Genomic DNA, 25,121 nt, shown 5'->3' with positions numbered 1-25,121 from the left:
AAATGATGAGGAAGTGATAAGAGCATAAACGGGGTAATCTTCTTTGAGCTACATCCGGGAAGTGTGACTCCTAATCAATCCTCGACCAAGATGGACAATCACGGTTGTTGGACCAGGTAAACGTGCCTCCTGATAGTGGAATGTCCATGAGCTCCTGTTCTGAAATGAAATCAGAAAAATGTCTCATAGCTGGAGTGATGTGAGGAGCTCCCGACCTTTCGCTTGGAAAGCGAGATGTATTAAAGTTCCCCCAATGCAATTTGGTAGCTCCCACCAACTAATGACTCGAGTTCTTCCCACAAAAGCCTTATCTCTAAATCAATATTTGGGCCGTAAAGACCAGCGAAAACCCATTTGAAGCCGTCTTCTAGATTAACAAAAGAGCATGTAACCGAAAAATCACCCACACACTCCTCCACCCTTTTTACCACCCTTGTGTCAAACATAATTAGAACTCCCTCGGAAGCTCCTTTTGATGGTAGGTAAGACCACCCAACATGTTGTCCTCTCCATAGCTGCAAACTACTTGTCTTGTAATAGCTTCCAACTTAGTCTCTTGTAAGCATATGATGTCTCCTTTCCATTGGCGAAGTAAATTTCTGACTTGGAGCTGCTTCTTAGGATCATGCAACCCCCTCACATTCCATGATAATATTTTTGGCTTCATGGGACAACCATTTTACCCCTCCCCTTACTACGCTCCTGAGTAGAGCTCTTCTCACCTCCATCTACTTTCATTGCCCAATCTAGCCTTTTGAGTTATCTTTCCCTTTTTTTGGCCGAAACCAATGATTGATCTGACTTGGATTGGACATTCACAGCCTCTACAACTGTAAGTAGGGCCATAAATTCAGCTTCAAAATCCCCATAAGAAATTCCTACCATACGCTTAATGTCCATCACTCTCTGGATAACTCAATCTGACACATTGGGATGAAATGAGTAGAGTGGAGTAGGTTCATCCTCCCCGTCTCTATTAGCAGTAAACAGAACCAAAGAGCCAGCATTTTTGAAGACACTGGGCTCTTCAACCACCATCTCCAATCCTGAAGAAACAACCTGATCCGACACCTGAACTAATGCCTCCGCCGCCAAGGGGATAGTACGCAACCCAGAAGGTGCCGACGGCACTATCTATGCCACCATTAGGCCCGAAAGCTCAGCTAAATCAGCATTCGTCTCCAACAAACCACTTTGTGACAACGCCGGTAGTGACTTGACCGCTAGAGAGTCAGTAGATAGGCTAGAGCAAGCCGGCGACCAAGTCTGTGCCACCTCAATGGGTGGTGGCCCACCCATAAGCTCCCTGTGCTCCAATGAAACTTGCGCAGGACGATTGGCTTCATCGGGGGTTTCCGTCACTTGGGTCATCGATGCAATGGAAGCCGTCTGTTTTTGTTTATGTGCAGATTTCAGTGATAAAAAGCAGCTCACGACACTACTCAGATTCGACTCATCAACTTTAATCCCTACCGACGCCAACTTTGGCACCCCAGACCTCTCTGGCGAACTCATCACCATCGATGTCGACCCCTGACCCACTGCCAACGGTGGAGGTTGGGACGACGATGGGGTTTCTCTGAAGGCAGCCCTACGTCTCCAGGTAGGCTTCATACCCTGGGCTTGAGATGTCAATGGACAGCACTGTCCATCATCAATATAGTTTCCTTCTATTCTTCTTTCCTTATCTCATCTTTACTTCCGTTACTTAGGCTTGTACAGAATATAGTTTCCATATAAGGCTAAGAATGCTAGAATCACTCGATAATTAGTTTCTTCCCATGTATAGTTCTCTTGTAAAGTTTCTATATAATATACAGATCACTCAAAGGCCAATTGATTCGGCCATTCATACATCGCATTTTACCTTATCTTGACATGAGAGACGGGTTGGGCCATCGTGTTGGGCCGCTAGGCCACTAGAAAACTGGCCTACGATTGAGGCCCATTAGAAGCCACACACTTGCCCTTAAGAGAGCCTTCTCCTTGGAGCCCAAGAACATTGTTCGGCCCATTTAGGGAGCCTTCTCCCTCTGCAATCCCTCCTCAACGCTGCGTTTTAATATCCCCATATCAAGAAGTAAACCCCTCACTTGCGTCTCCATCTCTACCAAAGCATGCAGCAGAGTTGCCAAACTTGGCCCCGACAGACACCTGCCCAAACTTGCATCTTCACAGAGCTGCGCCTTCACCAGAGAGGAAGTAGCGCCTGACCCCTCTGCAGGTTTTGGAGCTCGAGACAAGGCCTCTCTGTATGAAGAGAAGACTTGGTGCCCCTGCGGTGGAGGAGGAGGCGTCCTTGGGCGGCTCTCTCTGTTATTCCTTCCCAAAACAGAGGAAGTTGCAGATATTTCCTTCAACAACTCGCCAAAATTCCTCCAACCTGCCCCTTTCCTCTCTTCCGGTATCAATAGTAAGCCGCGCCGTTTCTCTTGATCGAACTCCAATAAGGAGAAAAAGCTCCCATAAGAGTTATGCTACCTCTGCACCACCAACACCTGAGAACCATTTCTACACGATCTGATGAAAACAAAGGGTCCCTCAAAAACTACACCTTTCTCCACCATGACAGCTAGCCATCCCAACGAATCTTGATCAATGAAAATGTGATTCACAGCGCGACAGCTGCTCTCAGTGATTCTCCACCACCTTGCATTCATCTTCTTAAACTCGAAGCACTTTTGATCAATAATAACATTCCTACTAGACCCCATCACAACACAACTACTTATAAAGTACTGAAAAAAACTGAGCTAAACAACACTGGTCCCAACCACCGATAGCAGAAGAATAACACCACCGGAGAGACAACATTTTTCCTCGAGTGTACAGAGAGAAAAAAATAATTGAAAGTGTTTTAAATGAATATTTTTTAGTTTTGTGTGAAGAATTGCCTCCACTGAGGCTCCTCTCTATTAAGTTAGTTACTCCATGATGAGCTAACAAATTTCCTCTTTTTTTTCTTTTAGTTCGTTATTTTGATTCAAGTTATAGATTTCATTTTAGCTATAATCTGGAAGTGACACATCTCCGCAGCATCTGGACTAGAAGTTCTTGTGGGTTGGATGGGCTATTTTACCTTCATTTCCCTTTTCTCAATATGCCTAAAATTTTAAAAAACACAGGTAAACCAGGCAATTCTTGGCATTCATGGGATAGACGTGCAGTTCATTGGAGTCAATTTTCTGGAATCTTTGGTACATGTTACTTTCAAAGTTTATCATATTTTATATGGAAAGCAGTTTCTGACGGGTTTTTGCTTCAGACATGTTACTGGACTTAGGACTGAATATGTTTCTTTTCAGGTATCTGAATTTTCTCCATCTACTTCAAGTGCCATGGGCCTTCCTAGGGAGTTTCATGAGCAATGCCGGAGGTCATTAGAGATAGACTTTTTAAAGGTTCTTTCAGTTTCGGTTTGCATTTTTTTCCTTTCATTTCTTTTTATGGTGAAGCATATGGTATGTTTTTCTGTAACTGGAATTTTCCTTCCAAAATGAGCTGATGTTAATAATGGACGTACTATCATGGTTCTGAATTTTTTCTTCTGACATTTGTCATTGTTGCTTTGGTATGATATAAATGATAGATGTTCTACAACTGGGCTCAAAATGCTGCTATAAGTGTCACAAATAGGATAATTGAATCCAACTCTGCAGTACCAGAGGTTAAAGTTTGTAATGCTGCATTGCGCCTCATGCTTCAGATCCTGAACTGGGATTTTCGGTACAACAACAACAGCACGAAATCCAGTATAAATGTTTTCTCTGCTGTAGCTAGGCATGATACTGATTCACCTAGGGGATCTGAGTGTACCTTAGTGCAGGTAGTGGGCTCTCTCTCTCTCCCTCCCCTCTGCTGCCCCCGGATGTGAAAGCACTTATAGAAGATTGTGGTTGTGTCATCGTAATAGATACCTATTTTACCTTCATTTCCATTTTCTCAAAATATGCCTAAATTTTTTTTTTGGGAATATGCTTTTCCAAAAAAAAAAAAACGAGTGAGTACTAAAAAGATGGCAATCTTAACAAGATAATAGCCTAGTCCACACCAATGCTTTATAGACAGCATTGATGGTATATAATGTGTTATCTATAAACTTCAATTTATGGTATATGCAAACTTTTGTTAAATGGCATGACCAGAATTTTGAACTCCTTACGTTCTAGTCGTTTTCATTTTCTGGGTTCTTTTTTGTGCTGCTTGTAGCCTGGTCCTGCTTGGCGTGATGTTTTGATTTCAAGTGGCCATATAGGGTGGCTCCTGAGCTTATATGCGGCACTTAGACAGAAGTTTTCGGGTGAAGGTTACTGGATTGACTGCCCTATTGCAGTCTCTGCTCGTAAATTAATTTTGCAATTCTGCTCATTGACAGGAACCATTTTTCTTTCTGGTACAACATTCTTGCCCACTCACGTGTATTTCTTGTTAGGACTAAGATCTTTTAGTTGACAACCAATGCCCTTATTTGAATAAGATAAGTTCAACTGGTTGAATCTTTCAAAAGTGTAATTTTGTCTACCTAATCAGTTGCCTATAGTAAATCTATCAATTCACATCTTATATATAAAAAATAAACTATGAATTCATACTTGAGGTACTTGGATTTTTGAAGTAGGAACCTTTCAAATTTCGAAGGGTTAAATATATTTTTCACCCTGAACTCCAAAAAGTGACAGACCATTTGTTAATATTTGACGGTAAAAATGTGTCACATTGGATAAACCTGCTTGAAATGGTTGCTAATGCCATGCATTTTGAGGAGTGAAAGGAATAAATGTTAGGAGTTGAATAACAAAACTTTGTGATGGTGTTGAATTTCTGAGTATAATCTTAAGCCAGTTTGGGTCATTAATGATTGGGATGAGCTGAGTATAATCTTGTGATGTGCCATTTAATGATGCATCAGGGTGCAACCTAGTGGTCAAAGGGCGGACTTGAGATGAGCTGTAAACTGACAACCTGGGTTCGATTCCATACTAGGAGTTCCCTTCAATTACCTGGTACATAGTTCTAGGGGGTGGGGTTGTGTATATGGGATTCACTTCTCATGGTTTGTTCTGAAGTCATAAAAAAAGGCCATTTAATGATTGGATGACTACCCGAGCATAATCCCGCTTTAAAAAAAAGAAAAACGACTATTTGTCACATTTTTGGATTGTAACTTCCAGGAGATGGTCAAATAAGCTGGCTTCAACATTCTATTTAAAATTAGATTTTTTGCTGAAATTGTTACTTGAATATACATACATTCAAAAGTTAATTGACTATATAATCTCAGTAATGGAAGTTTATATCACGTTCAAATGATACGTTTTGCTTCTAAGTTTCATCCAGTAACAATTCTGCAATATAAAATAAATGATTTAGTGAATAAATGGTTCGGTGATGTAGATAATGGGAAAATGCATGAACATCATTTGCTGCAGCTGCTCTCAGGGATGATAGATTGGATTGATCCTCCTGATGCAGTTTCAAAATCGATTGAATGTGGAAAAAGTGAAAGGTCATATCCTTGTAAATCACCTCTATTGTCATCCATATATGTAATATGTAAATACAACCCCAATGACTCATTTTCATTCTGGTTATGTTCAGTGAGATGCTCGATGGTTGTCGTGCATTGTTGTCCATTGCAAATGTAACAACTCCCTTTGTGTTTGACCAACTCTTGAAGTCCATAAGGTTTGTAACAGAGTATACTACTTTTGTAATTCTTATTTCTTTCTTTAGCATTCCTTGAGGATGTTATTTTTTTGAGGGGTATACACCTTTCACAGATGTGGTCTTTGACTAAACCTTTTGCATTGATGTTCAGGCCTTTTGGCGCTCTTACCCTATTATCCACCTTAATGTGTGAGGTCATTAAAGTCCTTATGATGAGTAACACTGAAGAGGAGACATGGAGCTGGGTGGCCCGTGATATCTTGTTGGATACATGGACTGCCCTTCTTGTGGTATGCATCCTTAAAGGCATTATAATAAACATCTATTGCTCTTAGCACGTTTTATCTTGTTACATATGTGTGAACGAGCCCAATGGCCCAATGCTTGCATATTATGAGGATGAGTTTATGCCAAGATTGTTCCAGTGCTCATTAGTTGTTATTGATGATACTAGATAGTATCGTTTGTCTCTTTGGTCATGATGAGATCATTGGTATGTCTGCTTTTAGGCTTTTGGGATTGGCAATGAAACTAAAGAATGTTTAACTCTTATTCAGCCATTTGATAGTTCTGGTGGGAAATCAATGCTTCCTCCTGAAGGTGTAAATGCCGCTGGCAATCTCTTTGCCTTGATTGTAGAGTCGGAGCTAAAAGGTAATTCTTCAATATTACGTGCTATGTTGCTTCATCTTTGTTTTTCTGTGTAGAATCAATTTCTTTGGGGGTTTTACGTGGTCATAAAAGTGAATGTTAATGCAATACAGCGGCTGTATCTTCTGCATTGACCGATGACGATGACGATGACTACCTTCACACTTCGATCTCTGGTATATTGAAAGTTGCAAATACTAGATTTCCTTTAGCTATCTGTTTTTTTTTCAAGTGTTTGTTACAATACTAGGTCTCAATACGTGTTAAATGGTGATGCTGCATGAAAATAGTTATTTTCCCTCATCATGGTCTTTATCTTTAGTGCTTGACGTTATTTCACTCTAAATTTTAGATGTATGGTCCTTGCAGCCATGGATGAAAGGTTAAGCTCATATGCTCTTATTGCGAGAGGAGCAATTGATGTCGCAATTCCTTTGCTCATGAGGCTTTTTTCTGAACGCTTTGTACGGCTTGATCAGGTGGTTTTAATCTTCATTTTTAAAAAATAACTTTCTTGTAAACAAATATCTGGTGCCATTTGATAATAACCAGTGAAATTGTAGGGGTTTTATTCCCACTATTGGTCATGTGATATTACAGATTATGATTTGCCTTAGTTTTCACCTATCTAAGCTTTGACATTAGCAAAATTTAGGAAAATTTAGCAAGGTTCATATCCTCCCTTCTGTTTGCAGCTTGCGGTATTAGGTGAAAATCTGCTTATCAAGACTTATGTCCATATTATTTTGTATTTGCTTAATTTTGTGACGAGACATTGGTTGCCTATTTCGTTGAGAGTAAGTTGATGACAGAGTTACAACATTTGAAGTTGTATCATTGTTCAGTACCATCCTAATTTGATCAATAATGATATTGCTACCTTGAAGAGAAGGAGAAGATATGGAGTTACTATTTGCGGTGGGATTATGTATTTACTCCGCATTTTTGGTTTGGAAAAAAAAAATTTCTTAGAAAGTTTCAGATGGGCTAGAATGATTTTCTTGTCTCTATTTCTAGTTCTCCACTTGGTGTTTTCTCTTGTATGCATCTTGTGTACTTGGGCTACGTCTATTTTCATTTATATTAATAAAATTTCTGTTACCTATAAAAAAAATAAAAAAGAAAGCATGTTATCCCAAAACATTGGAATGGGACTAGGAGTGGAGAATCCATCTCTAGGAGAAAATGTTTTTTTTTTCTTTGATAAGTAAGAAAAATTTTATTGAGACAAGTAAATAGTCATAGCCCAAGTACACAGTAAGTATACAAATGTGCAAACCTAGTTACAAGTCAAGAACTAGAAAAAGAAACAAGAACATCATGAACACTAGTTCCATTGGCCAAAGCCCAAAGAAATAAAGTGTTGCAAAAGCAACATCTAAGGTCGTCCACTAAGCATTCCTTATCTTCAAAACACCAGCCATTCGTCTCAAACCTAATACAGCTCATAAGACATAAAGGGATCATGCTCCAAACAGCAGCAATTTGAGAGTATCCTTGAGACCTCTTCACTAGCGAAAAGATCCACCACCCTTCTAGGCATCACCCACGCCACTCCAATCCTATTGAAGACCTCATACCATGGCACCCTAGCCATCTCACAACCAAGTAACAAATGATCCACTGGTTCGCCACATTTTTTTACACATGTAGCACCAATCCATAACAAGTAGTCCATGCTTCTTAAGATTATCCAAGGTCAGAATTTTCCCAAGGGAAGCAATCCAACCAAAGAAAGTGACCTTTGATGGCACCTTACTCCTCCATATACACTTCCAAGGAAAAGAGTGTACCACATTTTGACCAGACAACGCCTTGTACATAGAGCGAACTGTGAACTTTTTGTTACCAGTGTGAATCCAAACCATCTTGTCCGCCGCCTCAGCCCTGCCAATACTTGTATCATACAACAAACTAAACAGAACAGAAATTGCACTCATTTCCCAATCATTTGCTGCTAAAGTAAAATGTACATTCCATTGAGGGGAACTGCTAGAGTAGTCCAAAACATCTGCCGCTGAAGCATCCTGATTATGAGCGAACCAGAAGAGGCTAGGAAAAGCAACCTTAAGGGCCCTACCACCACATCAAGAATCATGCCAAAAATTAACCCTAATCACCAACTGCAAAACTTTCATTTTTGGCGAAATCTCCCCAACCACTCCTAATATATTTTTTCACACCCCACACCATGTATACCTCTAACCTCATTAGAACACCAAACCCCAAGCACTCCCATATTTGGAATCAATCAAAGCCCTACACAAAGTCTCACTTTTCTGATGATACCTCTATAACAACTTCCATCAAAGGGCTTTCAGTAGAATGTATGAGCTATTGCTCTGTACCCTGCCTTAGCACTACTTGTAATTGTACAATCTTAAGCATTAACTTGGTTACTTGATGTTGCTTAATGCAGAATATTTCTTTAGGTTGATTATGAAATAGACAGTGGTGGCATTGATGTTACTTCATGGCCGATAATTTCTATGTCAATTTTGAATTTACACCCCTTGAGATCGATAAGCTTTATGTTCAGTTTAATGTGATTCAATGAAGTAAATTAATGAATGCTAAAGTCGCTATTAAGGTTATGTAATAAAGTAGGAACGTGAAAATGATGCTATGTGTTTTTATTGATTATTGAATTCCTGTAGGGGTGACCCGAATCATGGATTTTAAAGTTGATGGTTCTATTTGTTCTGAGGAGGTGGAGATGAAGGATGAGATCATTTGTTTCTATCGAACTCTTAGTGAAGAATCTGCTAACTTGGGTTAGTGTTAGATTTGCATGATATGAGGGGAGATAGTGTAACACCACATTCCTCTAGGCTTTTAAAGCTAGAGAAACTGAATGCTACTAAACTTAAAAATTTACACTTTTGCACCATGTATAACAGATTCCATAACAATTTATAAAGAAAAATCACTAGGTGCACCGCCAATGATGCATTCCGATGTTATAATCCGTCCAAACCTCATGGCACTGTCTTCATTGTCGTTATGGCCAGTCCTTTATCCCCATCACACACATGCAGCCATACCTTTTCATTTTCTTTTCTTTCCTTTAACGTTACCTTACCTCGCCTTTCAGTATTCAGTCACATTATCGATCATGCAGTTCTAAAATCACATGAAACTTCCTTTATCATAAATTGGGCTCATAAAAAGGCTTCCAACAAAGGCTTATACATAATTCACTAACTGAAATTCTCTAAGGGCCCAAATTCTAGTCCTCTTCTAATTAATCTCAATAAAATAATAATATAATTTACGCATAATAAAATACCATTTGCCATAGCAAACAATGCCTTCTAAGAATAGGGCATAAGCTTACCATGTAGGTGAGGCTTAAACTACTACTTACCTTTCATGGGGGTTTGCCTTCTAAGAATAGGTGGGGAGGGATTGTGCAAGTTAGTCATTCGAATTAAAGAAAGAGAAAACCCAAGGTGGAGGTGGACGGGGTGGGGGACCCAAGGGAAAGAAATGTGGCATGTAAGCTCTTAATGGGGTAGGAACTTGACTTCATCTATCTGTTTCCAGCATTCTTGTACTGGTCATGTGATCTCAGTGCAGGTGGTGGATCTCTTTTAGTATTCTTATTTTTGAGCTGGCTGTGTGCGATGATACATGCTTGATATATTAAATCTAGGCCAAAAGATATAATTGATTCGTAGATTTTATCTTGGTTATATTATGTTCCTGATCATTAAAAATTTTCTACTTTTTTCTCCTTACTGTAGGGTTAGCCATCAGAGGAAAGATATTGTTGGTCCTTTTTTTTTTCCCCCTCAAGTTTGGGTTTCCTCTATGGTGATGTGTTGAACTTTATTTCAGTTTGATGCACTATTGATTGAAGTGCACCATTGAGTGATCTAAGCACCACAGCTTTGCATTGCTGCTGCTGTATGATGACTTCTGTTTTGTTTTGTTTTGTTTTCCTTTTGTAATGATCTGTCATATATTGCATTGAGCATTCTTCTACATACATTTGTGATTTATGAAAGGTATTTATCCGTATGTCATTTGCTCATAGCTCAAGTTATTGACTATATCTGTAGGGCAGGGGAGTTACTTATCCAACTGAAATTTTGGAGGAAGTTTATTCGCTTTTACTGATTGCTGGGCATGTTGTTGCTGATGAAGGGGAGGGAGAAACACCCTTGGTAACTGATTAGTCATTCTGTCATATTCTTAGCTTTTCTTTTGCCCATAAGCCAACATACAATTTTCTGATAACTTTGTCATCCACAATTTTTTGGTGGCAGTTCATATGTATTGATGAAACTTTGGAATTCTTATGTTTTATTTTATTTGTTATTCATATGAGATTTAATGGTAATGAACTCCGTATTGAGATTTTACCATTAAAATGCCTTCATTAAGGTAGACAAATTTTAGACGGTTTTCATAGCAAATGAATGTTTGGAGAGTAGAATCAAAACTGGAGTGCCAAGCATTTTATGCAAGTTGGACATGGATAAGGCATATGACCCTGTCAATTGGGATTTCCTATTTTACTTGCTTGGGAGGTATGGTTTTGGGGAGAAGTGGTGTAGTGGATCAAGCATTGTGTAACCACTGTCTGGTTCTCTATTTTGGTAAATGGCACCCCTATTGGTTTCTTCTACAGCTCACGTGTTTTGAGACAAGGGTATTCATTGTCCCCTTTTCTCTTTGTGATTATTATTGATACACTTAGTGGGATCTTGGAGGCTGCAGTTGGCAGGGGTTTTCTCTCAGGCTTCTCAATGGGAAGTATTAACAATGGTTTTATCTATGTTTCCATCTTTTTGCAGATGAGACATTTCTTTTTGTGATATGGACCTGGGCTATATTTAGTTGATGAAGGCTATTTAGCTTTGTTTTGAAGCTGTCTCTAACCTAAAAGTGAATTTAGGGAAGTTTGAGATGGTGTCGGTGGGTGAAGCACATAACATTAGAGGCTTGGCAAGTATTTTGGGTTGCAAGGTAGTCTTATTGCCTATGAAATACTTGGGTCTTCCTCTTGGGGCCACTTTCAAGGCAAAGACTATTTAGTATGGGGTAGTGGAGAAGATTCTCGAAGGTTGGCCGGATGGAAAATGATGTACTTGTCAAAAGGGGGAAGAACCACATTAAACAAGAGCACTCTTTCTCATCTTACCACATATTTTCTATCTTTGTTTCCCTTGCCTACAGTTGTGGCTAATCGGGTTGAGAAGATTTTTTGAGCTTTCTTGTGGGGAGGAATTGGAGAGGAGGCTAAGTTCCACTTGGTTAGTTAGAACAAGGTCTGTTCCCCGTTTTCAAGTGGAGGGTTGGGGGTTCAAAACCTTGGGGTCTTTAATAAGGCACTTCTTGGGAAATGGTCCTGGCAGTAACATCAGGAAGGGGAGTTTTTTGTGGAGTGCTATTATTGAGTCAAAATATGGGAGTTCTTTTTTTGTGGGGGGGTTGGTGTTATAATGAAGTGAGGGGCACACATGGTGTAGGTTTTGGGAGGTTTTTGCTCGTCATATTAGTTTTGCGATTGGAGAGGGATCCAGGGTCAGATTTTGGCATAATATTTGGTGTGGTAATACTGCCTTCAAGATCATGTTTCCTTCCCTTTTCAGGATGGCTATTGATAAGAAGGCTTCGGTGTTGGATCTTTTGGACAGCTCTAGTGGATCTTCACAATGGAACTTTCACTTTCTTAGGGCTGCTCATGATTGGAAGGTTGGAGTAATTTCCGACTTTTTTAGCTTCTTGTATGCCTCGAATATTGGTAGTACTGAGGACAGGATGCTTTGGATGAATACGGGAACAGGAAGTTCACTGTGTGATCTTTGGATAAGGCTTTGCCATGTCAAAACCATATTCCATTTCCCTGGAAGTGCATTTGGAGAAGTGAGGTGCCTCCCAAAATTGCTTTCTTTGGTTGGAATGCATCTATTGGAAAAATATTAACTATGGACAACTTGAGAAAGCATGGACTCATTGTGATGGATTGGTGCTACATTTGTAAGAAGAGTGGTGAATATGTGGATCATCTATTGCTTTATTTTGAGGCGGCAAGGGTGTCATAGGCTGAGATCTTTAACAGGGTGGTGGACTTGTTTGCTTATGGAAAGGGCTTTAGGGCAATTCCCAAATTGGTGATGTATGGAGAATGATTCCTTTATATCTCATGTGGTGTATTTGGCTTGAAAGAATGGCTGGAGCTCTGAAGATAGAGAGCTCTCTCTGGATGAGCTTAGAAGTTTCTTTTTTCATACCTTACTTATTTGGACTTCTGCCAGTGTGTTCAATGGAGCCAGCTTTCATGACTTTTTTGTGTAACTTTATAGCTCCTAACTTGTAACAGGGTGTTCTTAGTTGTATATGTTCTGTGTTCTTAGTTGTATACGTTCTGTGTACTTGGGTTATGCCTATTTACTTGTTTCAATAAAACTTTATTTTTACCCTTGTTTATTTACATATCAAAAGGTAAATAAAGCTTATTTTACCTGTAAACAAAAAAAGATTTAATGGCAACTGAGAATATTTTGCATGCATTAAATAAAATACTTGTTTATTAGCCATATGTTTTTTGCTATAATCTGCTGAAACATATTTGCTACTCCATGTGCAGGTAGTTATTATAATAAGTAATTGGTGATAGCTCCTATATTTTCACAACATAAAGATTTTTGCCTCGTTGATTTTAATCCTCAATTGTTTGTGGAACCTTTATTTCTAATGCATGTTACAGCCCCACTTATAACAAACTTTCTACTCACTTGAAAGAAATTATATTTAAGCATTGTTATTTCTTTATATTTGAGTTCAATGTTTCATGTTGCTAGTATGTTTGTTGCAAATGTGGGTGCCTGTTTCCACAGATACGATTAACTTGAAAGAAATTATATTTATGCCATAGATACGATTCAATTAGAGTGTCTGTAATGGGCCCTGTGGCTTTTTTGTATCTAAAACCTGGCAATCATGTGAGTTCACATTATAATTATTGGTTATGCTGTGTGATATTCAGGTTCCATATGCTATACAATCCTACTTTGCAGACAACATTGAAGCAGACAAGCATCCCGTTATTGTACTTTCTAGGCAAGCTTTTGCCTTTTTTCCCCCCCTAACTCTATCACTACAAAGACTCATTTATAACGAGTTGATGTGAAATTCAAAGTCAGTCCTGCACAAACTGATACTGGTAGCCTTGCAACTTATTATTCATGGTATGCCTAATAAAAAATTAATAAAAACTAAAAAAATAAAAATAAAAATATTTCTGTATTCAGGATAACAAACAGGAAGAAACCAATAAAAAAAAGGATCAGCTTTCCGATGTCTCAAGCCATGATTTATGATATGTAGGACTATTCCAATACCTGAAGGAGGTAGCATTTCTTGTAGAACAAGTTACTTTGAAGTTTAGCAGTGATGTTATTTGAATGTGCTTTTCGAGAAAGCATGTATGTTTGGTGGATAACTGTAACTATGTTATGGAGAAGCAACATAGAATTATTTTGTCTTTAAGTTGCGTTATATATTACCAAATGGCCCATAGAGAATTGTTTTTCATGTTGAAAGATACTAAGGATTATGTATATATAACCTTTGTCCTTGATAAAATATGATTATCTGGTGTAATGGTAAAGCTGTGGGCTGCCAAGTTCAAGCCTATGGGTTTGAGTTTGAGAGTAGCTACTTCATGCAAAACAAATGCGCAAGGGTGGGGCAGTAACCAAGGCATCCCTCCCAGGATCACAGTTAGGTAGGGATCATTTTTTAGCCTGTAATTGGACATTGAAGGAATCACCCAAAATAAATCCACAATTAGTTTGCCTAACCAGAAAGGGACATGATTTTCACATTGCTTGGCATTGTTCAATGGACAACATGGATTATATTTTATATTTTGGCAATTGCCCATACATGACACCTTTCGGAGATATATGTGCTATAATGTGATAAACAGTAAGCTTTCATTGCAAAAATTTGTCACATAACTCTGTTGGGCTGCTTCATAGTGCCTTTACCATGCCCCCAGCAAATTAAAGTGCACCATTTTTTTTTTACCAATTATTAGTTGAAAGTTACACTTGTATTATTTTCCTGAATGTGGGCTTGTTTTATTGCTTCTCAATTTGCTCTATCATTTGATGCAGCTCAATTATAAGGTTTGCTGAGAAGAGTTTAGATGCTGAATTGAGAGCATTGGTTTTCAGTCCTCGACTCATGGAGGTAGCATATTATTTTCCTTTCCTCTTTCCTAACCTTACCTTTACCATTCTATGTTCCTCTTTACCCCTTTTAGCATGTCACTGAATATGCGTATTCTGATCTGTTCTCATACTTCGCCAGTATAGCTTGCGATAAAAGCATACATTTTCAAGGCTATGGTATTTGGGATGGGGTTATTGAAAAGGTTGACTGGATACTAGCTGGTTGGAACAGGATGTATTATCTGCCTAAGGGTGATAGGATTTCTTTGATCAAGAGTACTCTTGCTAATTTGCCTAAGTATTTCATGTCCTTATTTCTTATTTCTGCTTCTAGCAAGTTTAGCTAACCACCTAGAAAGGCTATAGAGGGACTTCCTTTGGGGTGGGATAGGAGAAAAGTTTAAGTTTCACTTGGTAAGCTTTGCAAAGTATTCTCTGACTCCTGAGGGTGAGTTAGGAGTTCAGAACTTGTGTTCTTGAATCCTTTTGGGAAAGTGGCTTTAGCACTACTAGAATGAGAGAAAGGCCGTGGGGAACGGTTGTAAATGCTAAGTATGGATGTTTGTGGGCTTTGTGGTACTCTAATGAGATCCAAGGACCTTATAAGCTGCGATTATGGAAAAACATCAGCAAACGAGGTGTGAAGTTTTCTGAGCATACTAAATTTGTAGTGGTAGATGGTGAAAGGACCAGTTCCTGGTGTGTTTGGTGGTGGGGTAGTAGGCCTCTCAAAAAGCTCGATTGAAGGTGTACAACATGGGTGTTAAAGATGCTTTGGCGACCCTTGGAGACAACTAGTGTACTTTCTCAGTGGAATGATAGCTTTATCAAAGTGGCTCATGATTAGAAGGTTGAGAGGTTGATGCCTTATTTTTTTATTCTGTACTGTATTTTTTTATTCTGTTGGTACTCCACTAGTTTCAAAATAAGAGGGGGAAGACAAGCTGCTTTGGGCCCCACCCAAGAAAGGGAGGTCAATATCTGTTTTTTGTATAATGTTCTTATTTGTTATTACTTATCCTCATAATAACACCTTTCCTTGAAGGAGAATATGGCGAGCAAACTGAGGTTACCTCCAAGAGTTGTGTTTCTTTCCTGTACTGTAACAACCCCTCCCTAAAAATGGGATGAGCTGCTACATTTCGTCTTGCCCCCTTTTGTTTTCGTTTTTTTTTTCTTCTATACGTAAATGATATACCAACGGTGTACAAAAGGGACCTAAATAACATACTGACAATTCATAAAGGGGACCTTCCCATTTTCTTTCATAACTTCAAAGTTCAAAATAACATATTTGTCAAAGTATGAGACGGTCCCATTAGATACAATTTAAAAACTACGGCCACCTTCCGGGTAGAAACATCTACCTAGTTTACAAAATGCCTCTTCTCAAAATGCATAGCCCAACAATTTCACAAAACCAAAATAAACCCAAACTCCATTTAGAGACCCAACCTAAGGCTACCACTAGGCATTCGTCTCTCCTTCCTGAGTAGTACCTTGCTCTGCAGCCTCAACCTCATCATTACCTGGACATTTAAAACATTAAACACAAAAGTGAGTCTAATACTCAGTAAGCAATACACCATGCAGTTAAGATATCATACATCAACTATTCTTTTCTTTTGAAAAGTTATACAAGCTTAGAACATTTTGATAAACATTCTGAGTCAATTTTCACTTTCCTTGGCCGGTATACATTATTACGCCTTGTGTGTAAGGGTTAGCGGTCTTTTGGACCTAATTCCGCCCGTGGCCATGGGTTGGGAATCCCTCATTCAGGATAGCGCCATTGGGTGCACTACCAATGGAACCGATCCGGCATTGCAATCTGCCCCTTTCTTTGGTACCATCATCATTCTGCCGTTGGCCATTACGTATTTTCATACATAAAACCTTCATTTCCTCTTTCTTTCCTTTTTCCATTCATAGCATTTTCATCATCTTTCTTAGTCCAATGCAGCATTCATTTTCTTTCATAAGAATGCATTTCATGCTATACTTTATATTAAGGAAAATCACTAATTCTTAAGAAAACATGTGTATGATAAATCTCATGATTTAAACCTTGAGTGTGAATGCTTTACATCATACATATACACACATTTATAATTAGTAGGATACTTAACATGTGCTACCAAGAAGGCTCATACATTGTATATATATGTACCTTTTCATCACATAGAAACATTTGAAGAAGAGAGTATTTATTAGAAGAAAATGTCTCATTTGTAGTTCTCACGGCTTGAGGCAAGGCGATCCCTTGTCCCCTTTTCTTTTTGTTATGATCATGGATGCCATGAGTAGAATGATTGAAAAGGCTGTGGATGGTAATTTTCTGTCCAGTTTTGTGGTGGGTAATGAGATAAGGAATAGTTTAAAGATTTCTCATTTGTTATTTGCTGATGTGTTGGAAAGTTTTCAAAATCTGCCTAGTCAACTCTGCTGTATTCTAGGAGATATTGGGTGTAAATGTGTGAATATTCTAGGAGATTTAGTTTCCTTAGAAGTTAGCATTTAATTTATTCTTTCCTACTTTATTCTTTCCCTTTTTCTCTTCAGCTGTAATCTATATATACTGCCTTGTACCTATATTAGGAATTTTAATGAGAATAATTCATATAAATTACTCTCTCATTCTAGATGGTATCAGAGCAAGGTTCCTTTCCTGATTCATCTAAAAACCCTATTCCCTCTGGCGGCTCAAATCAGCCCTTAATATCTTGGTTTTTCTTCCTTCTTCTTCTTTGCCTTTCTCTTCTGTTGCTGTCAAGCCTTTTACCATGGCTGATACTTCAAACGAGGCCAAATCCAAAAACAAACCAGAACCAAAACCTACCCATTCTGAACCCTACTTTGTCCAAATCACAAACATACGACTGAATGAGGCAAACTTCCTACGCTGGCCACAATCAGTCAGGATGTATATTCGAGGGAGAGGGAAGATAGGGTACTTGACTGGTGAAACCAAGGAGCCCGAGAAAATAGACCCATCCTATGCTATATGGGATGCAGAAAATTCCATGGTGATGGCATGGCTTGTGAATGCTATGGATGAAGAAATTAGTGCCAACTACATGTGCTATTTGACTACAAAGGAGCTCTGGGACAATGTTAGTCAGATGTATTCTGACCTTGGAAATTACTCTCAGATTTATGAATTGCAGCAGAAAATCAGCAATACTCACCAAGGAGAAGGCAGTGTGACCAGGTATTTCAATGTTCTTAAGGGATTTTGGCAGGATTTAGACTTATTCAATGATTATGAATGGAAAAATTCTGATAATTGCAATCATAATAAGAAGATGGTAGAGAATGCCAGAATTTTTAAATTCTTGGCTGGACTTAATGATGAATTTGATGAAGTGAGGGGAAGGATTCTAGGGAGACAGCCATTACCTCCACTTGGAGAGGTATTTTCTGAGGTGCGAAGAGAAGATTGTCTTTGGAATGTCTTGATGAAAAAAAAGGAGGATGAAACTGTGGAGAATTCTGCTTTAGTTGCTGCCAACCCTGCTCCTTATTGTGCTACTAGCACAGATCTGTCCACTGCCAATATTTTTGCATAGCAGTCCTATTCTAACCAAAGGAAGCTTGAAGATAAGCCTCGGGTATGGTGTGATTATTGCAATAAACCACACCACACTAGAGAGACTTGCTGGAAACTCCATGGAAAGCCTGCAAACTGGAAGAGCAGCAAATCTGGAACCTCTGGCAGCAACTATATAGCCCCTAGAGCCAAAGAAGCAAAGGCTAATTTCCTAAGTGCTGAGCAGGTGGATCATCTTCTTCAATTGCTTAAATCCACTCCTACATCCGGTCCTCCTACTGGTTCCTTGGCCCAAACAGGTGATACCCCTAGTACCTACTCTTGTGGCTTAACTCTTGCACCATGGATTATTGATTTTGGTGCATCCGACCATATGACTAGTACTTCACAATTTTTTCAATCTTATTACCCTTGTCCTGGTAATAAAAAAGTCAGAATTGCAGATGGAAGTTTCTCGTCCATTGTAGGAACAGGTTCTGTCCAAATCTCTAACAAAATTGAACTAAGATCTATCCTTTATGTTCCTAAACTTGCTTGTAATTTGCTGTCTGTTAGTAAACTCTCACGGGATTCTAACTGTAGTGTCATATTCTTTGATTCCCATTGTGAATTTCAGAACCAACTCTCGAGGAGGATGATTGGCAGTGCTAGGATGATTGATGGACTATTATTTTGATGAGACTATTCAACATTAAACAAGCTCAGGGTTTGAGTAGTAGTAGTTACTAGTTCAATATCTGTACGAGAACAAATTATGCTTTGGCATCTTAGACTTGGACATCCTAGTTTTCTCTATCTAAAACAATTGTTTCCCAGCTTATTTAAAATTGTTGATTGCAACTCTCTTCATTGTGATACTTGTCATTTATCCAAGAGTCATCGGAACACTTATCAATCAAAAGGTTATTGTGCTTCAAAACCTTTTTATTTAATTCATAGTGATGTTTGGGGTCCCTAAAAAATCACTACTGCATTTGGAAAAAAATGGTTTGTGACATTTATTGACGATCATACACGGTTGTGTTGGGTGTATTTGCTGAGTGATAAATCTGAAGTTGAAAAATTATTCAAGGATTTTTATCATATGGTTGAAAATCAGTTCCAAACACAAATCGATATTCTTAGAAGTGATAATGGTACTGAATACTTTAACAAATGCTTAGGAACTTTTTTGTCAGCAAAAGGTGTTCAACATCAATCTACTTGTCGTGACACCTCACAACAAAATGGTATTGCGGAGAGGAAAAATCGTCATTTATTAGAGGTTGCACATGCCCTAATGTTTTCTATGCATGTTCCTAAATATTTATGGGGTGATGCTATTTTGACTGCCTGTTATCTCATTAATAGGATGCCTACTCGTATTTTAAAATACATCACTCCTTTAGCCTGCCTAAAGGAGTTTTTCCCTACTTGTCGAGTAACATCAGATTTACAACTAAAAGTTTTTGGGTGCACTGTTTTTGTTCATATACCAACCCATCTTCGGTTCAAACTTGACCCTAGGGCAGAAAAATGTGTTTTCCTCGGATATGCTCCTAATAAGAGAGGGTACAAATGTTTTAACCCTATTACAAAGAAAACTCACATCAGTATGGATGTTTTTTTCCTTGAAAAACAGCCTTACTTTAGCCATAACTATTTCAGGGGGAGAAAGAGAAAAGTGAAGATGAGTTCTGGCAAACTTCTAATCTTTTTCCTAATGTTTTCATTGACATTGACATGAACATCCACACTCCTTTAAAAGGTCAGGGAACAGAAAATTTATCTAGTGCAAATAATGGAATTCCTAGTCTACCTGTACAAGGCATAAGTGATTCATAACTAGGGGGAGAAATACTACTAGATATTACCTCATCTGAACTTGTTTATACTAGAAGAAGAGATCGTCAAAATAATAGAAATCCTTCTTCCAATCTGGAGCAAAGCCAATCATCATCACCTCTAAAAGTTGGTCCTTCCAGTACACCAGGTAACTCTTCCACTCCTGCTCCTTTTAAAGACAATTCTGCTGATCTAGACTTACCTATAGCTCTTAGGAAAGGAGTTAGAACTTGCATCACACATCCTATTGCTAAACATCTATCCTATCATAGACTTTCTGATACTCATAAGGCCTTTACATCCAATATTTCTCACTTGTTTATTCTAAGAACCATTCAGGAAGCCTTAGATCACCCGGAATGGAGATTGGATGTTAAAGAAGAGATGAATGCACTAATTGCTAATGGCACTTGGGAAATTGGTGATCTACCAGAGGGGAAGAAGACTGTGGGCTGTAAATGGGTATTTACAGTCAAATTCAAGGCTGATGGTAGTGTAGAGAGGTACAAAGCAAGACTTGTGGCAAAGGGGTTCACTCAAACATATGGAATTGACTACCAGGAAAATTTTGCTCCTGTAGCCAAGATGAACTCAATCCGTGTGTTACTATCCCTAGCAGTCCATTCAAACTGACCCTTGTATCAATTAGATGTGAAGAATGCCTTCTTAAATGGAGACCTAAAGGAGGAAGTTTTTATAGATCTACAACCAGGATTTGAAGGCAAAGAAGGCAAGGAGAAGGTGTGCAAATTGAGGAAGTCTTTATATGGACTTAAGCAATCTTCTAGAGCTTGGTTTGAACGCTTTGGGAAGGTAATAAAGAGTCATGGCTACTGCCAAGGTCAAGCTGACCACACTATGTTCTATAGACACACTGGTGGAGGCAAAGTAGCTATACTTATTGTCTATGTTGATGATATTATTCTGACAGGGGATGACAGTAATGAAATTTACAGATTAAAGAAGATTCTTGCTAAGGAGTTTGAAATCAAAGACTTAGGTAACTTGAAATATTTTCTTGGCATGGAGTTTGCAAGGTCAAAGAAAGGTATATTTGTTTCCCAACGAAAATATGTTCTTGATTTACTTGGAGAAACAAGTTTTTTAGGGTGTAAAGCTGCAGAAACACCTATAGAACCTAATCTAAGACTCCAACCAGCTAAACCTGAAGAAGTAATCAATAGAGAACAATACCAAAGATTGGTAGGTTAACTCTTGTATCTCTCTCACACACGGCCTAACATAGCCTTTGCAACAAGTGTGGTAAGCCAGTTTATGCACTCACCAGGACCTGAACATTTTGATGTTGTATACAAAATCCTAAGGTACCTAAAGGGGACTCCAGGTAAAGGCTTATTGTTTGGAGGTCATGGGAGTTTACAAGTTGAAATATACACTGATGCAGATTGGGCTGAAGTGTCACTGATAGAAGATCAACTTCTGGCTATTGCACATTTGTTGGAGGAAATTTAGTAACATGGCGCAGCAAGAAACAAAATGTGGTGGCAAGGAGTAGTGCAGAGGCTGAGTTTAGGGCTGTTGCTCATGGAATTTGTGAAGCACTGTGGATTAAAAGATTACTAGAAGAGTTGAAAGTTACTAGTTCATTACCAATGAAACTGTATTGTGATAATAAAGCTGCAATAGCTATTGCTCACAATCTAGTTTTTCATGACAGAACAAAACATGTGGAGGTGGACAAGCATTTCATCAAGGAAAAAATAGATAGTGGGGTAATCTGTTTGCCCTATATTTCTACAATTGAGCAAGTAGCATATATACTTAGAAACGGACTGCCTAAGAAACAGTTTGAAAACTTAATCGGCAAGCTGGCTATGGAAGACATCTTCAAACCAGCTTGAGGGAGAGTGTTGGAAAGTTTCCAAAATTTGTCTAGTCAACTTTGCTGTATTCTAGGAGATATTGGGTGTAAATGTGTGAATATTCTAGGAGATTTAGTTTCCTTAGAAGTTAGCATTTAATTTATTCTTTCCTTTTTTCTCTTCAATTGTAATCTATATATACTGCCTTGTACCTATATTACGAATTTTAATGAGAATAATTCCTACAAATTACTCTCTCATTCTAGATGATGATACCTTGCTTTTTAGTGAGCCTGATTCAGATAATATACGTGCTTTAAGAGTACTTTTGCTGTGTCTTGAAGTTGCTTCGGGGTTAAGAGTTAATTTATCGAAGTCTGAAATTGTTCCTGTGGGTGATGTTCAGAATTTATCAGATTTGGCAAACTTACTGGGGTGCAGAATCTCTTCATTGCCTTTGAGGTATCTTGGACTTCCTTTGGGGGCTTCTTTTAAGGCTGTAAACATATGGGATGGGGTGATTGAAAAAATTGAAAGGAGGTTAGTTGGATGGAAGAGGATTTTCTTGTCTAAGGGGGGAAGACTAACTCTTATAAAAAGTACTTTGTCTAACCTGCCATCTATTTCCTTTCTCTTTTTCCTCTTCTGGCAAGGGTTGAAAGGAGAATTGGGAGTTTATTTTGAAACTTCTTATGGGGAGGCATAGGTGAGGAAAAGAAGTATCATTTGGTTAGTTGGAAGAAGGTTTGTCAACCGTTGGATCGCGGTGGTTTGGGGATTAAAGATTTAAGGGTTTTTAATAGAGCTTTACTTGGGAAATGGCTTTGGAGATATCAATTGGAGAGTAAAGCTCTATGGAAAAATGGGATAGATGTGAAATATGGAAGTTTGTGGAGAGGTTGGTGTTCTAAAGCATCCAGTGGGAGCTTATGGGGTTAGTTTGTGGAAATTTAGAAAAGGTTGGGATTCCTTCTCCAATAATTTCAGATTGAAGATGGGAGATGGAAAGAGGATACTCCTTTGGCATGATCTGTGGTGTGGGGATACTGCTCTTAAGCTGGAATTTCCTGCCCTTTTCAGAACTGCAAGGGATCAAAATGCAGCTGTTTGTGATTGGTATTGCTGTAGTAACAATAAGGTTGAATGGAATGTTATTTTAAAAAGGGATGTTAATGACTGGGAAGTGGATGAAGTTGAGGCTCTGCTGGTTCAACTTTACAGCTAAAAACTGGTGCAAGATAGAGAGGATTGAATGGTGTGGATTGCTGCTGGAAATGCTAAGTTTACAGTTTCATCTTATTACAGAATTTTGTCAAGCCATAGTAGTTGTGTATTCCCTTGGAAAAGTATTTGGAAAGTGAAAGTTCCTTCTAAGGTTGCTTTTTTCTGTTGGGTGGCTACTTTGGGCAAAGTATTGACTACTGATAATCTTAGAAGGAGAGGTTTGTTTATTGCTGATTGGTGTGTTTTGTGGAAAAGGGATGGAGCATCTGTAAATCACCTTTTCCTTCACTGCGAAGTGACAAGATTCTTGTGGAACGAGGTTTTGAGTTGGACAGGATTACATTGGATAATGCCCAGGGAAGTTGTGGATTTATTGGTAGGGTGGAAGGGTGTGAAGGGCTGTAAGAAGGCGGCTAGTGTTTGGAAAATGATTCCTCCTTGTCTTATGTGGTGCATTTGGCTCGAAAGAAATGGGAGATGCTTCGAAGATAGAGAACGTTCTTTGGGAGATCTTAGGGTTTTTTTCTTGAGTACTTTGAGTTCTTGGGCTAAAGCGTTTGTAATGGCGGATAATTTTCTGCATCTGTTTTAGGTTTATGGTATTAGTTTTCTTTTCGTTTCTGGAAGTTGTAGGTATTTCCTTTGTATACGTCCTTTGTACTTGGGCTTATGCCTATTTCTTTGAATAAAATTATTACTTATAAAAAAAAAACAAAAGTAGAAGAAAATGTTGTGTTAGAAGCATGATCATAGCTACTTACCTCCGCTCAACCCTTGGTTCCTTCTGCACTTCAATAAATCCTATTCAATGAAATGGAATGAGCATATCAATATCCACTTCACACCAAGTTTTACTAACCAACCCTTAGCTAGATGCTTACTTTAAATCCAACAAGGAAATAAAGTACTTTCCTTAACTCCCTCTTCACTTAGAGAAAGTCAACTACAAAACACAACCCTAACCCATTTAAGTTCCTTCCATATCAAACAAGCTCAAGAAGAGACCTAGTCAATCTAACATTATTCTCTCCTTTTCACCATCCATTTCTTAAAGGTATGATAATTTCATCCTAGACTTTCATACTTAGCACTAAGTCAAAACATTCAAACTCCTCATTTCAAGCATTCTAGAGAAATTCATAACCATGACTAATAGCATGCTTGCCGTCCAATAAGGGCTATTGAGTTTGCTACATGAAGGATAGATGAAAATCATGGATTAAGAATGTCTAAATGATAGGAATTTACTTGGAAATGGAAGGGAACAAGGAAGTATAAAAAATCTGGAAATTTTCACTTAAAAGGTATTTGACTGTTTTTTGGTAACTTATTGGAACCAAAGTAGGTGAAGAACCAAAGCTTACTAGATGGCTGATTTTTGTCCCTTATTTTCAGTAGTTTATTATACAAACAAATAACTTTGGTTGAGTGAAGGATGAAATGAACAATAGGGATGAAAATGGACTGGTTCGAGCCTCGAAATAGTGTATAGCAGAAATTTCTGCACTACCATGGACAGCTAGCAGCTTTAGTGCATTCTTGCATTTAAACTTCCCTCATTTAACCACAATCTCAACTACATAACAAAGAATACTAGAGTTGAAGAAAACTTGAAAAGAACATCATTTTTTTTTCGTGTATGCATAGCATAAAACAGCAAGGGTAGCTCTTGGCAAACCAGAAAATTCTACGTGAACTTACTAGTTTGAATGAAATCCTTCATTGCTTACTTAGGCTATTAACTTGAGTAAAAAAATGTTAAAAATACATTCTCATCTCCACTAGTTTAACACAAAAATAAAGGCTTAAACATAGTTAAAAACATGATTCAAACTCAAGAAAGCAAGGTAAAGCCATAGCAGAATTTTTTGCAAAACTACACAACTGGAACGAAAACAGGGCAGAAAAATTTCATCTCACGTCCTCAAGCTGTGGGTTGCACGATTTTGACTATTTCTACCTTTCCTCCACTCAGTTACACACCCAACTAAACAAGCATTAGAAGAAATAAGTGAGAAATTCAAACTTTGGAAGTCACTAAACAGAAATTGGACAGCAGAAGAATTTTTCGGAAAATCAAATGGTGTGCCACGGTATGTGCTTAGCATCAATCCAACAAGAGATTTGGGAACTAGGTTTGTTACCTGACTTGATCTTCTTCCCAAGGTGCAAATTGGAGCATCAAAGCAAAGA

General features: G+C 38.4%; 1 protein-coding gene across 6 annotated transcripts in view; it reads left to right on the top strand.

Annotated features, from left to right (window-relative positions):
- The window catches only part of LOC109002216 (exportin-4), a 60,846-nt gene that overhangs the window by 22,870 nt on the left and 12,855 nt on the right, over window positions 1–25,121 (top strand). For 4 of the 6 annotated variants that reach the window (XR_004802175.1, XM_035692879.1, XM_035692881.1 and 1 more), the window contains exons 6-18: window positions 3,126–3,197; window positions 3,306–3,401; window positions 3,590–3,826; window positions 4,210–4,393; window positions 5,395–5,506; window positions 5,599–5,685; window positions 5,819–5,957; window positions 6,225–6,321; window positions 6,432–6,494; window positions 6,688–6,797; window positions 10,383–10,487; window positions 13,316–13,389; window positions 14,451–14,526. Coding sequence is in view for 4 of the 6 variants with exons in the window: in XM_035692879.1 (XP_035548772.1) it covers window positions 3,126–3,197; window positions 3,306–3,401; window positions 3,590–3,826; window positions 4,210–4,393; window positions 5,395–5,506; window positions 5,599–5,685; window positions 5,819–5,957; window positions 6,225–6,321; window positions 6,432–6,494; window positions 6,688–6,797; window positions 10,383–10,487; window positions 13,316–13,389; window positions 14,451–14,526 (1,452 nt within the window). In the remaining 2 variants the exon portion in view is untranslated. Of the gene's footprint in view, window positions 1–3,125; window positions 3,198–3,305; window positions 3,402–3,589; window positions 3,827–4,209; window positions 4,394–5,394; window positions 5,507–5,598; window positions 5,686–5,818; window positions 5,958–6,224; window positions 6,322–6,431; window positions 6,495–6,687; window positions 6,798–10,382; window positions 10,488–13,315; window positions 13,390–14,450; window positions 14,527–18,673; window positions 20,025–25,121 lie in introns of those variants that run through there. The other 2 variants (XM_035692882.1, XR_004802176.1) reach the window with 2 other exon arrangements.

This window comes from Juglans regia, chromosome 8 (assembly GCF_001411555.2).
Source record: "Juglans regia cultivar Chandler chromosome 8, Walnut 2.0, whole genome shotgun sequence".
Taxonomy (NCBI): Eukaryota; Viridiplantae; Streptophyta; class Magnoliopsida; order Fagales; family Juglandaceae; genus Juglans; species Juglans regia.
Note: the sequence above shows the minus strand (reverse complement) of the source record. Positions and strands in the feature narration are given on the sequence as shown.